Below are 15,694 nucleotides of genomic sequence, written 5' to 3'. Positions count from 1 at the left end.
GCCACTCGCTGCAACTGATATGCAGAGCATCTTGTCTCCGCCTCCATCGACTGACACATCAGACCTTCAAACCAATCCGGTCTCGTCACCAGATTCCCAGACCCGGTCGCACCATCCGCTTCCTCTTCTGCATTCCGGATTAATGCTCCAGCCTGGGTACATAAAGCAAACCACAACGCCGAGTCCTCATATTGCTTCACCGCCTGCAGCGACCAACCGGTACCGCCCAACTTACTTAAATCGCGCCATTCATCACCACCGGCACGATCATTGCTCAAACTTCGATCACAATCAGGTCGACTGACCTTGAGGCATCCCCTAGATGGTCTGAGCCACCCATAGTCCAAAGAGATGTCCCCTGTTGCAGGCGTAGATCGATGGTGAACCAAGAAACTGGCCATCCACCGCCACCCCGAGAGGTCACAGGAGGCGGGAGAGGGAGCATATTGAAGACGCGATCCATTTGAGGGGCAATGCACAAATCTTATTCTTGGAGACCAAAACTTGACGTCAACAGGGCGGTGCACGATCTTTCCTTCAATAGAGGAAGAGATAGTGTCGTTAGAAGGATTGATTTACGATAAAAATCGCCATGGAATTCCTTGCCAACGGCGGCTAGGGTTTAAAGAGAGTTTCATGCTAAAACTCTTTTTGTTGAAACTTCGTATTGATAGATATACTAGACGGGAGGCATTCAAATAGCATATGAGAATTACCTTCAACAGAACCGCGTCGGCGGCGGGATTTGTCTTCCTTCATTGATTGTTCAACAAGAGCAAGCTGTGAGGGCAATTTTGTGTTTTGGTTTTCCAGCAGCAATAGCCCTCTTGATAGAGCGAAGAGCAGGCCCAAAATCGATCGAAGGCTTGACCCAGGAATGATTTTGTTGTGACTAGCTGGATGGTAATAGCAACGATTGGAACAATAACAGCAGCGATTAAAGTTATTTTCACGAGAACAACAGAGCTTATAGGTGGATATGGTGTGGGAGCTAGATGCCTGGGAATTTAGCAGAGAGAGAGAGTTCCAGCAATGGCATGATTTTTGGGTTTTGGGTTAAGGTTGATTGGGAGGAATCAATGGCTAGAGGTTCAGAGATAGAGCTTGATCTCTTGCTTGATGTTTCTGGGTTGTTGTGGTCTCTCTCCAACAGCAGCAGACCAGATTTTTATAGCAAAGGTGGAAAAAGAAGGTTGGTCACAAGGGCTGAGAGTTTTTAGAGACCACTCTCAATTTTGGGAAGATGAATTGTGAAAGCTATGGAAATTTCTTTAAGCTAGGAGACTGAAGGGCAGTGGCACAGGTTTAGGGGTGATCCTCCAGAATTTATGCTGCTGTGATCTTTTGAAGATTTTAGTTCCTCAATTTCTGGTATTGAAACTTGTGATCACAGAGTTAGAGAGCTATTGGAAATTGAAACAGGGATTTCTGGGCATATGAATCAGAGAGTTTCTCCATGGATTCTGGGTTCTTGCCAAAAATGGTGAAGCACCAATCCCAACAGCAACTTTGACAACACGCGTTTCTGGTTTGGGGAAGAAGATGGTTCAACAGTCTTTGGGATAAAGGCTGGTGTAATGGACATTGGGTGAGAGAATGGCTTTGGTGGGCTTTAAGCTTTGCTAGGCCTGCTTTCATCTCTCTACTAGCCCATGTTAAGATTTTGGTCCATCAAGCATGAATTTTGGTTCCCAAGTCCAAAATTATCGATGGGCCTTATCGTAACAATGGGCCTCACAGGATCCGTTACCTTCCACACCACATCCCGCCGTATAAGCCCCAAACGCAGCTTGGGCCTACGTGTATTGCGTGGTAATTAAGAGTGTCGGCTGCTTTGAAGAGGCACGTTAGTTGTTTGAGAATTTGGGCTTGTTGTATCTCTTGCTAACTAGAAGGTTTCCTTTTGGCATGAAATGGGCTTGCTTGAAGACCCAACTAGGTTACGAGGTTGATGACTCACCTTCTTCACGTGTCAGTTATTAAATTTGAACTCGTGGAAATTTGGGTGTCAACATTACCCCCCTTGATTATGTAGGTCGTGTGACCCTGTCTCGGGCTACATAATCAAAAATCCGGAGACTTACTGCGTGATTATATATAACATTTTTTTTTTTTTTTTTTTTGGCATTGGCTTGCGTATCTTACTGATACGAGCTATGGCTTATCAAGCTTCTCACATGACAACTGATTCTCGTCATCATCGAACTCCTAGTTAGAAGAGAGAAGTCCTACTTTTCAGTTACTTTCCTTCCAGGAAAACGGCATTGGCGTGTATAGTATTTTTTTTCTTTTCTCTTCTTTTTCTTCCATATTTTGATTTGCACAAGACGCCTTTCTTCTCAAGAGTCAAACCCTCGATCTAAGGAAAGAAGGCTCATCTCCTTTCAAATTTCTTTGGCTTGAGAGACTCCATTCCCATTCCCTTACTCTCTCACAGAACAGATCGATCGAGTGCGTCGGGCCCATTGCAAAGCCGATTTTGCGATTTCTTATGCACTTGGTAAGCTTGGCCAACTGTATCCTCTTTTGCTTGGTGCGATAATCTCCATCCTCTATTATCTGTGTCCTTTACTTCTCTCTTTCTTTTTCTTGATTCGGTATTTGCCCATATTGTAGCCTCCGGGATTAATCCGTTGCATGTCGAGTGCTTTGTTCTGGCGTTATCAATTCTACCGCTGTAATTGCTTGTCGCCTTAGCCATACTGGTTCGTTGCCGTGATTGACCTGCTGCAGCTATGATCAATTTTATTACGACATTGATTTGCTACCATGTTTTTTAGAAGGTACCCAGCCTATAGATATTTCCTCTCATTCATAATGCATCCCGATTTTTTTTTTCTTTTACTGTCATGACAGCGATGGGATTGATACAGCAGGGTATTATTGGCTATGTAAACTGTGTCTTCTCAGCTCGGGCTCAATGGCCTTAATTTTTTTTTTTTTGCTTAGTTTTTTGCTTGATGCATGATAATGGATTGATTCGGCATGAGTGGCTTGGACTATTTCTTCTCTGTGTTATGAGTGGAGTTTTCTTTTTATTGTTGTAATTGCAATTAAACATGATGGAGCTTGCTGTTAGTCTATTTGGTTCATCGTGTGAGTTGCTTCTATTAGCTTGGCTAGGCTATGTGGATTCAATAGTTTCAATTTTAGCTTAGTCCCTCGCTTAGCGTGTGATTATGGATTGGTTGAGCGTGGGGTAGCTTGGATTTTTTTTTTTTTTTGGCATTATGCGTGGAGTTTTTACCGCTGTGATTGCAATGGAACATTATGTAGCTTGGTATCATATAGTTTAGTTCATCATGTAAATTGCACCTGTTAGCTTGGATTGACCATGTTGGTTTTAAGGTTTTAATTTTGCTCGGTTTCTTGCTTGCCATGTAATAGTTAACTGGTTCAACTTGATTGCTTGTGAATAGAATGTTGTGATTCAATGGCTTGGCCTCCCTTTTTTTTTTTTCTCTTTTTTTTTCTCTTTGCATTGGCGTGATGATATGCTTTTGAATTGGAGCCCTAAGCCTTTTATTAGCTTGCTGCCATGTGTTGAAAATACTTTCATGCATGTTCATCACATTGATGTGCTTTTGGAAGAGTAGTTAAATGAGTAATGACATGGAGATTAGATAGTGAAATAGGTTAATGTGCTGAAATTAATAAGGCATGTGTCGTGTGCGTATTAGTTTAATGCATATAGGCATCAGGTGGCTGTGGTAGCATAATTATGTTTGCTAAATAACAAATGAGTATTTGAAAGGAGCTTAGTGATTTGAAATCAATGCTTGGTTACTATAGCTGAAGAGTCAAAGTGTTGCGCTTATTTGCTAAGTCGTGGAACGAAGTAAGGGAATCATGTGATCAAATAATTAACAGAAGTAAAACTAAATGAATTGTAACGTATAAGTCTGTGTCAGTTATGTGTGTTATATAATGCAGGAAGCATGACTTTTGTGTTAAGAATGGTGATAAAATGCATGCAACATTGTGTGAGAAATGAAATAAGAGTGATGAAAAGAATAGAAGGAAACGTATGACTTGATAATTGAAAGATGAGGAGATGATTTGCTGCTGGGAACAGCAGCAGGAGTAATACTCGTGAGAAAGAAAGAGAAATGAAGTGTGTTTTGAAAAGCCATGAGTATTGATCAATAGCGTGAATGAATAAATTCGCGAGTAAGATGAGTTATAATGAAGCAAGTTCTCAGGTAAAATAATGCATGTGTGACAAAATAGAGGTCAAAGAAAGCAAGGTTGGATTGAGACAGACCTTTTTCCATGATTTCGGCTATTTGCTTGGAGTATTTTTTTTGTGTTTTGCTTGATTGGAGTTATTTAAGCATGTAGTAGCTTTGCTTGGGCATGTGCTTTGGTAGCTTGAGCTTGTGGCTACCTTAAGTATTTTGAGTGATCAATTGAGAGCGATTTGATATTGAAAAGAATGGGCATAATCGCTTGGCATGGTTCTCATTTGTTCTGTGAGAGATGCACGACCTTAGGGAGGAGCTTGGCATGGCTTTGAATGTATGTTTGATGCTTGTATGCATAGTATCATGCTTGCTTGGATTTTTTTTTTGCCTAGCATGAACTTGTTTAAGGGCTTGGCGTATTCCTCTTGGTCGTGGATCTGCTTGGCTTGAGCATGAGCTTGGCATGAGCATGAGTTTGGCATAAGCATGAGCATTGACATGAGCATGTGCTTGGCATGAGCATTGACATGAGCATTGACGTGAGCATGTGCTTGGCATGAGCATTGACATGAGCATTGACGTGAGCATGTGCTTGGCATGAGCCTGTGATGAGCACGAGCTTGGCATTGTGTAAATGTACTTTTAATAATTCGAACATCATAGGAACTTTGACTGTTTTTTTTTTTTTCAAGTCCTAATACCTTGAATGAGCAGAGAAGTGGTCTTTTGTAGCTTGGTAGTGCTTTGCAAGGATTACTTAGCATGTAGTGGTAATGATGAATCATACAGCAGTGATTGTGCTCATGAATCATCTTTCACCAAGCCCCCAGTATACCTTACTCCCAGCAAAACCAATATTTTGCATGTAGCACGGCAGTGACACAATACCATAGATATGCATAAGAGCTGTCATGTTTGCTCTCTAGGTTGTGATTTTTGATTGAGCTATGTAACAGAGATTCAAGCTTAGGTCTTTATTTGATATAGCTAGCACATTCTGGCTATACTCTCATGTCCATTGATTACTCATCGACTAATTGATGGCTTAGCATGGCTTGGACTTGTTGAACTAGGATCTAGTAGGAATTGCAGCTACTGTATGAACTTCTGCTGGAATTGATTTAGTACAAGTTTTAATAACTTGTGTGTATGCTTGGTTGATTATGATGGTGAGTTGTTTTGGCTTAGAGGACATAAAGACAACGTGTAATGAAAAATGGTTAGAAGTGTTTATCTTCTTCAAAAATGAAGGGGAAGGACACTAGATGTTTGATTTTGATAATGGATAGAATTTAGTAAAGGAGGTGGATTGGAATACTGAAGGGAAGATGGTGCAGTGTGGTTTTGATAATAGATATACTTGATTGTCTGAAATCAATAGCATATGGAAGCTTGAATCTTGAATTTGATTGAATACTTTGCTTGCTCAATTTCCCTGAATTTGATTGACTTTCTTCTATAGTTAAATTGGATTAGCATGCTAAAACTTCAGTTTCTCACGTGTGTATTTGAACGTTGGCTATATTCCCAGCAGTAAAATGGGTCTGCTACTTGTTGATGGCAGGGCTTGTGGCTTGATATTTTAGAGGATTTATTACATATGAAAATGCTTCATGGAATTTATAGCATCTTATCGAGCATGTTGCAATGCCTAGAATGATTGAATGCTTTGTTATTAACGGCAACAGAATGGATCTCCTCTCTCTTTTCTTTTTGCATGTTGTTAAGGCAACGAAATAGCTTGGAATATTTGAATCGCTTGGATATGATGCCTTGTTTTTCTGAGCTCATTTTAGCACGGTGGTGAGTGGTGACTTTCATGGTTTAGCAACAACTTGATCATGAATAGGCAATGTATGTAGTCTTAGCTTGGTTCCGGCAGTTAATTTTTTTTACTTTTATCTTTGTTAAAGCACTTAAGCAGTTTGGAGTGCTTAAATTTCTTTAGGCGTTGCTTGAGTTGCATGATGTTTGGTTCAGATTGCTTTGGCATGATGCTTTAGACTTGCTTGATTAGCTTTTTCGTTGTGGAATAAGTCCCCATTGCTTGGCTTGGGTTTATTTTGATTGAGCTTGTGGTAACTATGCTTGAAAATGTAATAGGCATGAGTTTTCATAAAGGAATTTATTTGATTGAATTCCTCTATACAAATGAGATCAAATCAATCCCAAATTTTTTTTTGCCTTTCAGATGGGATAAGCTTGATGCATGAATATGAGGATCAAAAGTTTGGGGTGGATGAGCAAAAGCTTGGAATTAGCACGGAATTGGTATGAATTTGAGTTAAGAGTAGGTATGAGCCTGATATTGAAATCATAGAATGTGACGATTCCTAAATTTATATATGCATGTCTTGTCTTTGATTGTTTTTTTTTTTTTTTGAATATCTTGATTGCATTTGTAAACTTCAGCTTCGCTTGGCCAATGAGGACCTTGATCACTGTGGTATAGAAGTGAGGCTTGAAGGTATTTTGGAGTAATGAGGCTTGCATTTACTGTGACTTCTTCAAATATTCTTTTCCTATCAGAATTTTCTCTTTTTGGATGAGATTGCCATGCCTTGATCTGAATATGGAGCATTTGCTGATAGGAGCTTCACTTTGGCAATGGTAGAGATAGAAAACATCATGTAACAACTTTAATCACAGCAGTAACTATAGTAACCATGAGCAAGGTCTTAATTACTCAGCCCCAAGTGTCTTTGCATAAGATTTGAGATGCTATTTTGAAATATGGAGGCTTAGGAATAAGTTCAAATTGGTTTAGGTTCTTCAAAAATGAGAAGGGTAGTTGTAGCACTCAGTTGGTGGTTGGAAAAAGCATGCTGTGATATGGGCAATACAGTCTTGAAATTTGATAGTTGTTGCTTTGCATGTTGCTTGGCTTCATTGCTTATTATATACATGATTATTCCACTATAACTCTATAAGCTGGTTTCATATTTGGTAGAGACATGGCTTGAGAGAGGGATTCTCCTAAAAGAGCATGTATAGATTGACTAGCTCTTAGTACATGGTTTTAGGCTTAATGGAAAATCTTGGTGTTATGTATAGTACTGAATTACTAGCAGTAGCTAAGGGAATGTTAACAGCAGCTCAAATTTTGGCTATGAAATCTACTAGTTTGAAAGAATGCACGGTGGTGCAATAACATGGCTAGGAGATCAGGTGTTAGAGTAGGTTTACTAAGATTTGTGTGTTTGACTATGGTTTTGGGTTTAAAGAAAGTTCACAGTAGCTCATATTTCTATAAGCTAGCTTGATATTTGGCACAGGCATGGCTTGAGACAGTATTTCTTAGGAAAGAGCATGAATAGATCGATGACTCAGGAGTTTGATTAGCTCTTGGTAACTCTTCTTTTTTCTTTTTTTTTGTCTATCGATGACCCCTTTCTTTGCTTGGCTTTGGCATGATTGAATATTCTTTGCATACCCTTATGATTCTTTTGAAGTTTGATCCAATCTTCGGCATAGGTCTTAACTAACTTGGCTTGGCTTCACTTTGAAGAAGTACCTTCAATTTCACATCTCGATCACAATGTTTTTATAGCGACTAAGTTGTTGATTGAATGATCATGGCACACTTTTTTTGGTTTTCTTTTATAGGAGCATCAATAATTGAAAACTGGAAAACAAAGCTCCATTCCGCCAGTAAATTCCAGCAGCTCAGCCCCCAGGTAAGAATGTACAGTGCAGATGCTAGCTTTCTTCGATTCGTATTAATCCCGCCAAAAGAAGGTTGCTTGCTTTGTCATTATCAAGTCATTCGAATTGGCATGAGAATGATATGATTGTTTGCTTGGAGAATTTGAGAATCTTCAGCCTTGGATATGTGATTTGGTAATGAGGGCTCATTTAAATATTCTAAAGCATGACTACTGATTTAAATGGAACACAACCATCTTTAACAATGGCATGATGCTTTGCTTGTTAGCTTGCTCGAAAAGGATACTTCTAATTATGAGCTTTTAGTTGATTTAGGAAAATAGTGACGATAAAGATGAAACTTAGTTCTAACTCATTGGTGAAGTAATGCCTAGTTAAGGGTATGGCTTTAGAAAGTGAATTTGTATGGAATGAGGACCTAGTTTAGGACGATATATTTTCCTTGCATGTTGGTTTGTTGCTGTGCTTGTTTTGGTCTGTGCGCAATGTGTAGCCTTCTATTAACATATGCATAATAATAAAAGATTCTAATACTAAGGCTGGCAAGATCTCAGTAGTGGTTATCAGGATGTCTAGCATGTGGATCTTTGATGCTCATAGGAAGAAAAGATAAGCATGGATAGATAAAAAATGGGGATGGCTACGTCAGCATGATTATTGAGGAGCTTTTATGTTAATGCTAACTACATAACAAAAGAGGGTAGATAGTTCCTAATGATGGAAATTTTAGAATTTGGTTTTGTGCACTTCGGTTTTTGTACAGAGAAGCTCTTTACCTAATGAAGCTAATGGTGTTGAGTGCTTGATTACAAAAAATGCATCCAACCTACTTGTGTTGTAATAACGATGGCTTGAAGATTGATCTTAGGAGTGTGCCTGTTTGCTTGAGTAACTATAGCATCTGAAGGCTTGGGGCATACTTGAATAATTGTTTGTCAAATATATATATATATATATATATATATATACATACATATATATATTTTAACTGCATCATGAATGCCTTTTCCAGTTTTTTAGAATCTCCTTATTAACTGGTTCATGGTCTTGCCTCAGATTGGATTGGTATTCCATTGAAGATGAAATGTCAACTTCATTAGTTGATACAAGTTACAGCAACAACTATCCAGGCCAGGCATATTGACATGAATGGGGGTTTAGCATGGCATCTTAGCATGATTGGATATTCTCTCCCATTGACACCAAGAGGACTCTGCTTGTCTTTTGTGTATAGTTTAAATAGAAGTTTTGCTTCTTAATCAAAGTCACAGCTTCTGAACCTTGTGAATTTGATAGGGAGGTTGCAATTGGAAGATGGAGTTTGCATGAGTCACAGCCTAGTTCCATGAGAGGAACATGAAAAGATGTAATTTTTTTTTTTTTTTAACACCCAAATCTTGGCTCTTTGGAGAAAATAAACCACTCTTGTACTAATATATTTTTCTGATGTATACCAAAGGTTCACAAGAGGTAAGAGAGCAAAAAACTGAATATGGATTTTTCAAAAGTGAAGAAAACAAAAAAATGTTTTCCGATTAAGCTTGACTACTTTGCTTTATGCTTGATTGTGTATTGGCAATGTTGTGACATCAAAATCATGGATGGATAGAAGCAAACTATCATCTTGTCATGGAACAGAGCATGAAATTTTTTTTATTTTGCTTGCAGCATGGAGCACTGCTGTGAATTTGTGGAAGTCGTGCATAGCATGTTTTTGAAATTCATTAAGCAAAGCCCCCAAGTTTGCATGATGCTTGAATATATGCTCTTTTATTCTAGGCTTCCAATTACTTTTGCAGAGGAGGATGACTTAAGAATAAGTATGTTGAGCTGACTTAAGCCTTTAAAAAGCAAATGTGTTTGTAGTGATGAGAAAATGTAAGAGGTAAATGATCTCTAGAATGTAAAAAAAAAAAGTATTGTGGGTGATAGCAAACAAAGACTGAGACTTTTCCATGTTGCAGGCAAGCTTGACAAGGGTGATCTGGTAAAGAATTGGGTTAGAATGTGTAGTGCATTGATGTTTGCAATGACTGGGAGGTGTGTGCTTGCAAAATCATTTCCGGCAATGGTTCTTGATCTCATGAACAAACCCTAAGGGATATATTGAGATCTACTGCTGTTAGAATGTTGTAGCTTGAGATATGTTGCTATGAGGAAGAAGACACCAGCTAGATTCACAGCCTAGTCCCCAGTGAAGTCGCCAAAAATGTGAGGGCAATTTTGTGTTTTGGTTTTCCAGCAGCAATAGCCCTCTTGATAGAGTGAAGACCAGGCCCAAAATCGATCGAAGGCTTGACCAAACGATTTTGTTGTGACTAGCTGGATGGTGATAGCAACGATTGGAACAATAACAGCAGCGATTAAAGTTATTTTCACGAGAACAACAGAGCTTATAGGTGGATATGGTGTGGGAGCTAGATGCCTGGGAGTTTAGCAGAGAGAGAGTTCCAGCAATGGCATGATTTTTGGGTTTTGAGTTAAGGTTGATTGGGAGGAATCAATGGCTAGAGGTTCAGAGATAGAGCTTGATCTCTTGCTTGATGTTTCTGGGTTGTTGTGGTCTCTCTCCAACAGCAGCAGACCAGATTTTTATAGCAAAGGTGGAAAAAGAAGGTTGGTGACAAGGGCTGAGGGTTTTTAGAGACCACTCTCAATTTTGGGAAGATGAATTGTGAAAGCTATGGAAATTTCTTTAAGCTAGGAGACTGAAGGGCAGTGGCACAGGTTTAGGGGTGATCCTCCAGAATTTCTGCTGCTGTGATCTTTTGAAGATTTTAGTTCCTCAATTTTTGGTATTGAAACTTGTGATCACAGAGTTAGAGAGCTATTGGAAATTGAAACAGGGATTTCTGGGCATATGAATCAGAGAGTTTCTCCATGGATTCTGGGTTCTTGCCAAAAATGGTGAAGCACCAATCCCAGCAGCAACTTTGACAACACGCGTTTCTGGTTTGGGGAAGAAGATGGTTCAACAGTCTTTGGGATAAAGGCTGGTGTAATGGACATTGGGTGAGAGAATGGCTTTGGTGGGCTTTAAGCTTTGCTAGGCCTGCTTTCATCTCTCTACTAGCCCATGTTAAGATTTTGGTCCATCAAGCATGAATTTTGGTTCCCAAGTCCAAAATTATCGATGGGCCTTATCGTAACAATGGGCCTCACAGGATCCGTTACCTTCCACACCACATCCCGCCATATAAGCCCCAAACGCAGCTTGGGCCTACGTGTATTGCGTGGTAATTAAGCGTGTCGGCTGCTTTGAAGAGGCACGTTAGTTGTTTGAGAATTTGGGCTTGTTGTATCTCTTGCTAACTAGAAGGTTTCCTTTTGGCATGAAATGGGCTTGCTTGAAGACCCAACTAGGTTACGAGGTTGATGACTCACCTTCTTCACGTGTCAGTTATTAAATTTGAACTCGTGGAAATTTGGGTGTCAACACAAGCATAATTGCTTCATCCTCATCATCAGAGGATTCATCATTCATCATCATATCAAGTAAAAAAATGAGTCATAGCTAAAGAAAGAAATTATCAGTATTGAAAGTGAAGTTGAAGATGGAAGATGGTTGAACATGAATATACGTTTTTTTATTTTATAGAACAGACATTGTAGGTAGCCGTTGTCTTAGTTATTTTTTTTTTTAATTTTAAATTAACTCAAGAATAGCTATCCTTGCTGGAGGACAACTCTCAAATTGGATAGCTATATTTAACTTTTACCAATTTTTAGCTATGTTTATAGCCAACACTGTTGGAGATGCTCTTACTATGTCTCTCTAGTTTTTTCATAGTTTATAGGCTTACTTTAAATAAGTGAGTAGTTAGTTCGAATATAGATGATCTATCTCTATGTATCATAGTAGTTCTCTTGCTATGACTTTTTGATATGTTTGGTTGAAAGCAGTAGAAAAATATGTAATGATCATCTTGGCATGCATTAATGAAATCCACATTTCCCTCAAAAAAAAAAATTATGGAGAAGTTAATTGAATAAAAAATTAAAAATATAACTAAATCAGAATGCAAGTCTTCTGTAGAAGTTCTGAGATGAATATGGTGAATAGAAGAGGTTGAACCTCTCTTTCTAATTCAGTGCTCTCTTCTTCCCCAACTGGCCAACTCTAATACACAACCAATTGGAGAAAACAAACCTAGTCTTCTCCTATATTTTGGTATAATGTCATCTAGATTGGATGATGTCATATTCAAATATTGTAATCTTTTTTATTTTTTTTTATTTTTTATTTTATAAGAAACATAAACAAGATTACAAGAAGGTACCTCTAGGGCACCTAGAACCTGTTCTATCAAACAGAATTGCTCTAGAAACTCTTGGTGGAATATGATCCCAAACTTTTTCGCCTCTGACCTCATGATCTAGATGTGCACAAAATATTGTAATATTTAAGTTGGCACATATTTAAACCACATCTTGGGCTTAGTTTGAGATTGATTCCTGAGCTGCTTTTGAGGTTGCTTCTGCTTTTGGGTCTAGAGGATGGTGTTTGGTAAAATTTTCCAAAGCTGCTTTTGGTCTTTGGTCCAAATAGCTTTAGGGCTGCCTAAAGCTGGTTTTGACTTTTGAGAAGCCACAATTCCTAGCTTTTGGAGCTGCTTTGGGAAAAAACACGGAGCAGCGGTGGACAATTAATGAAATATGTTGAACTACCAATCCTGTCCTCCTTCTTTTCTAAAAATGACATTGAGACAACTAAATGCCTATACCCAATCTTTCATTTGCAAATTCGTTCTCCTCCTTGACTCCTTCCTCTTTGCCATAAAAAACACATGGATGCCCAGATTTTTAGTAGCATTGTTGGTGGGTGCAGAGGCGTTAGCAGCCTCACCCTCAATTGCCTGCTCCTAAATGACTCGTTGTTGGTGGTTTTTTTGGGCAAGCATCTCCAAGAACTGAACTTGCTGTGCTGCTCCTTGATGTTGTATCAAGTCCTTGCTCATGTAATTCGTGTTGTTTTGTGAGTTGGATTTGTGCTTTTAAGCATTATTGAAGTTTCTGCCTTGCTTAATTTGAGATATGAAGCATAAAGGTTTTGTTTTTGTTTTTGTATTTGATTGCTATGTAGTTTGGATTGTTCATTGGCTTTGTGTTTTGCAACAATTTTCGTGTTGAGTGGGTGATGTTGAGGTAAATAAGAGTTACTGGATTAGGTAATTGTGGTTAAATTTTGAGTGTGCCGGCCGGTTGGATTGATTTTTGGGTGAAATGTGTTGAAACGTAGGTAGAAGCAATCGATTTAACAAGTAGGGGCGCTTTTCTTGTTGATTATTGCAGCTGTTCTTTTAAGTTTCGGGGAAGGGTGGAGCAAAAGGGCTGGTGGTGGCAATTCTGACCAGATATTGTTTAATGCATGGGCTTATTCCTGTGTTGGTTGCGTCTGTGCTTCCGGTTTGGCATCCTAGCTCTCTGTGTCAGTGGGCTTCCCAGTTAGCGAAATGTTTCTGTTTCTGTGCTTTGAAGGAGCTATTTAAGAAGTTCTTTCTCGTTTCTTGATATAGTTGTCTCCTTTTTGTGTTACAGGTTAAGAAGCACTCGTCATACTTGATGACTGTAGACTTGTAGAGATATCTATTGTTGGAAGTTTGTGCTTGTTGGTTAGTACCGCTAAGTCTCCCGATGGAGAAGCTATTAGAAAACATGGACTTTTCTATTGATGGACTCTATGACTTGGGTAATGATCATATTGAAATCCCATGTTTCCCTCTAGTTTTTGCATATTGGCTTGACTCCTGTGGAGTTTAATTTATTGGCATACTCAGAACCACCACAGTCATCGGTTTAGTTTGGAAGACAGTTAGTTAATATGGAAGATATTAGTGTTAATGCTCAGCTAATTGCTTCCTTTTGAAGGAAAATGTTTTGGACAACCCTTTCTGGTCTGTCTTACCATATATATGTTCATTAGGACAGCTTTTGTTGGTTCCAGAATTCTAGGATAGTCTTTCTTTATATTCTATATCACATGAGCATGCTAACTACAGTCCCATTGGTTTGCTCTACTCTTGAAGGCGCTGCTTTTTCTTTTTGTTATATGATTCTATCTGTGGGTGACAATTTTCACACATTAACAAAATATTGGCATATATCTGGTGTAATCTTAGGTTGCACTGGGACTGGGTTTGCTTTTCTATTCTCTCTGTTTTTCTTTATGGCTATTAAACATAACTAATGTATGTATATTCTAGGACGAACATAGACGGTACTAGTTTCTGATAGACTCTGTTGTTTACTTTTTACTACTTTACATTTCTGAGTACATGATTATCTTGTAGAGACATTTAACGCCGAACGGTAAATTTTCTATTAAAACTGCAACTTGGATACAATATAAAGAAACTAGGAACCACCCCCACATTAAACTCATCAACAAAATGTGGAAGTTGAATATGCCCCCCAAAATTAAAATGTTTAGCTGGCTTTTTCTTAGAGGGAGGCTAAAAACGAAAGATAGAATTGCGAGATTTACTCCTATTATGGATAACAGTTGTGTTCTTTGTGACTCAGACAATGAAACTGCAGATCACTTGTTTGGCATTTGTCCCTTTACCAAGGAAGTCTGGAACTTGATGAATCTGGCTAATGCCCAGAACTGGAATGTGGTTACGTAGAGGTCTTCAAGACCCTATTCCTCAGGAAAAATTATGATAAACATCTGTTTATGAAAATGCTTGCTGCTTGCTGGCAGATCTGGAAGGCAAGGAATGACTGTTGCTTTCGCAATATTAGATCCCATCCTAATTCTATTGTTATTGCAGCAGCTGCTACGCTAAAAAGCTATTCAGAATGCAACCAGACTAACTCAGGAGAAGCAATTCAAAACAACCCAATGGTGATCAAATGGCACCCTCCTCCTGAAGGTAAAATCAAAATCAATTTTGATGGCTCTGTTTCAAGCTCAAAAGCAGCTTGTGGATTTATATGTAGAGACACCAATGGTAACCTAACAACGGCGGTGTCCAAGAAGATCGGTACCAACACTGTGCCAACTGCTGAGGTGATAGCCTTAAGAGACAGTCTCTGGATGGCTGCACAAAAAGGCTACAAGAATGTACAAGTTGAAGGAGATTCCAAGTTAGTGATCGATGCAGTGAATGGCAAAATATCACCACCCTGGAGACTTGCACAAATTATCAATGATATAAGGAAGATCATCTGCAACTTTGATTCCATTTCCTTCAGTCATATATATAGGGAAGCGAACTTTGCCGCTGATGCATGTGCAAACCTTGGACACAACTACGCTATGGAAAAAGTGTGGGAGAAACACTTGCATCCCAACATTTCAAGAGCAATGTTATTTGATAGGCTAGGATCAGGGTGCACTAGAGGCACTTCTCTGTAACTTTGTTGTAGTTTTCTTATCAAAAAAAAAAAGGTTTTTGAGAGCATAGAGCATGCGTTCTGTTCTGCTGGCTTATCTTTTATCTCTTTAATTCTAGATCTGCAAAGGGGAAGGAAGGAGACATCAAATGGTCTTGAAGAAAATGATGTTCGATTAGCTTTACAAGAGACTAGTATTTATCTGGCTTTTGATTTGTTTGTGTTTGTTAAATTCTTGTACAGATTGTAATTTTCCTGTTATGTTTGTTAGGCCTGAACTTTCTAGGAGATTGTAATGGTCCTTTAGGTTTTGAGGTATATATGCTCTTTGTAATGATTCTCTAGGTTTTGTTGTAGCTCTATCGGTAATTTGGATTCGTTGATGAAACTGATTAGATTAGAAATGGAAAGGGATTTGCTGATGATGAATCCATTTGTTTGTTGGCCTTATGCAGATTCAAAAAACAAAATTATGCAGTTTAATAGCATATCTTAACATGTATGAC

General features: G+C 38.7%; 1 protein-coding gene across 3 annotated transcripts; it reads left to right on the top strand.

Moving 5' to 3' along the window:
• Positions 1-12,587: 12,587 nt before the first annotated feature.
• Positions 12,588-15,421, top strand: LOC112180186. 3 transcript variants are annotated; one of them, XR_005804611.1, is made up of 3 exons: positions 12,588-13,539; positions 14,373-14,725; positions 14,793-15,421. XR_005804611.1 is itself a non-coding variant. In XM_024318695.2 (3 exons), exons 2-3 carry the CDS (start codon positions 13,485-13,487, stop codon positions 15,208-15,210), a joined length of 639 nt encoding a protein of 212 aa, XP_024174463.1. In that variant the 5' UTR covers positions 12,588-13,278; positions 13,389-13,484; the 3' UTR covers positions 15,211-15,417. The 3 variants fall into 3 exon arrangements, 1 of the variants encoding a protein (XP_024174463.1); XM_024318695.2 differs by having other exon boundaries at positions 12,588-13,278; positions 13,389-13,539; positions 14,627-15,417; XR_005804610.1 differs by having other exon boundaries at positions 14,373-15,421.
• The last annotated feature ends 273 nt before the right edge of the window (positions 15,422-15,694 follow it).

Source organism: Rosa chinensis, chromosome 1, assembly GCF_002994745.2.
Source record: "Rosa chinensis cultivar Old Blush chromosome 1, RchiOBHm-V2, whole genome shotgun sequence".
Taxonomy (NCBI): domain Eukaryota; kingdom Viridiplantae; phylum Streptophyta; class Magnoliopsida; order Rosales; family Rosaceae; genus Rosa; species Rosa chinensis.
Note: the sequence above shows the minus strand (reverse complement) of the source record. Positions and strands in the feature narration are given on the sequence as shown.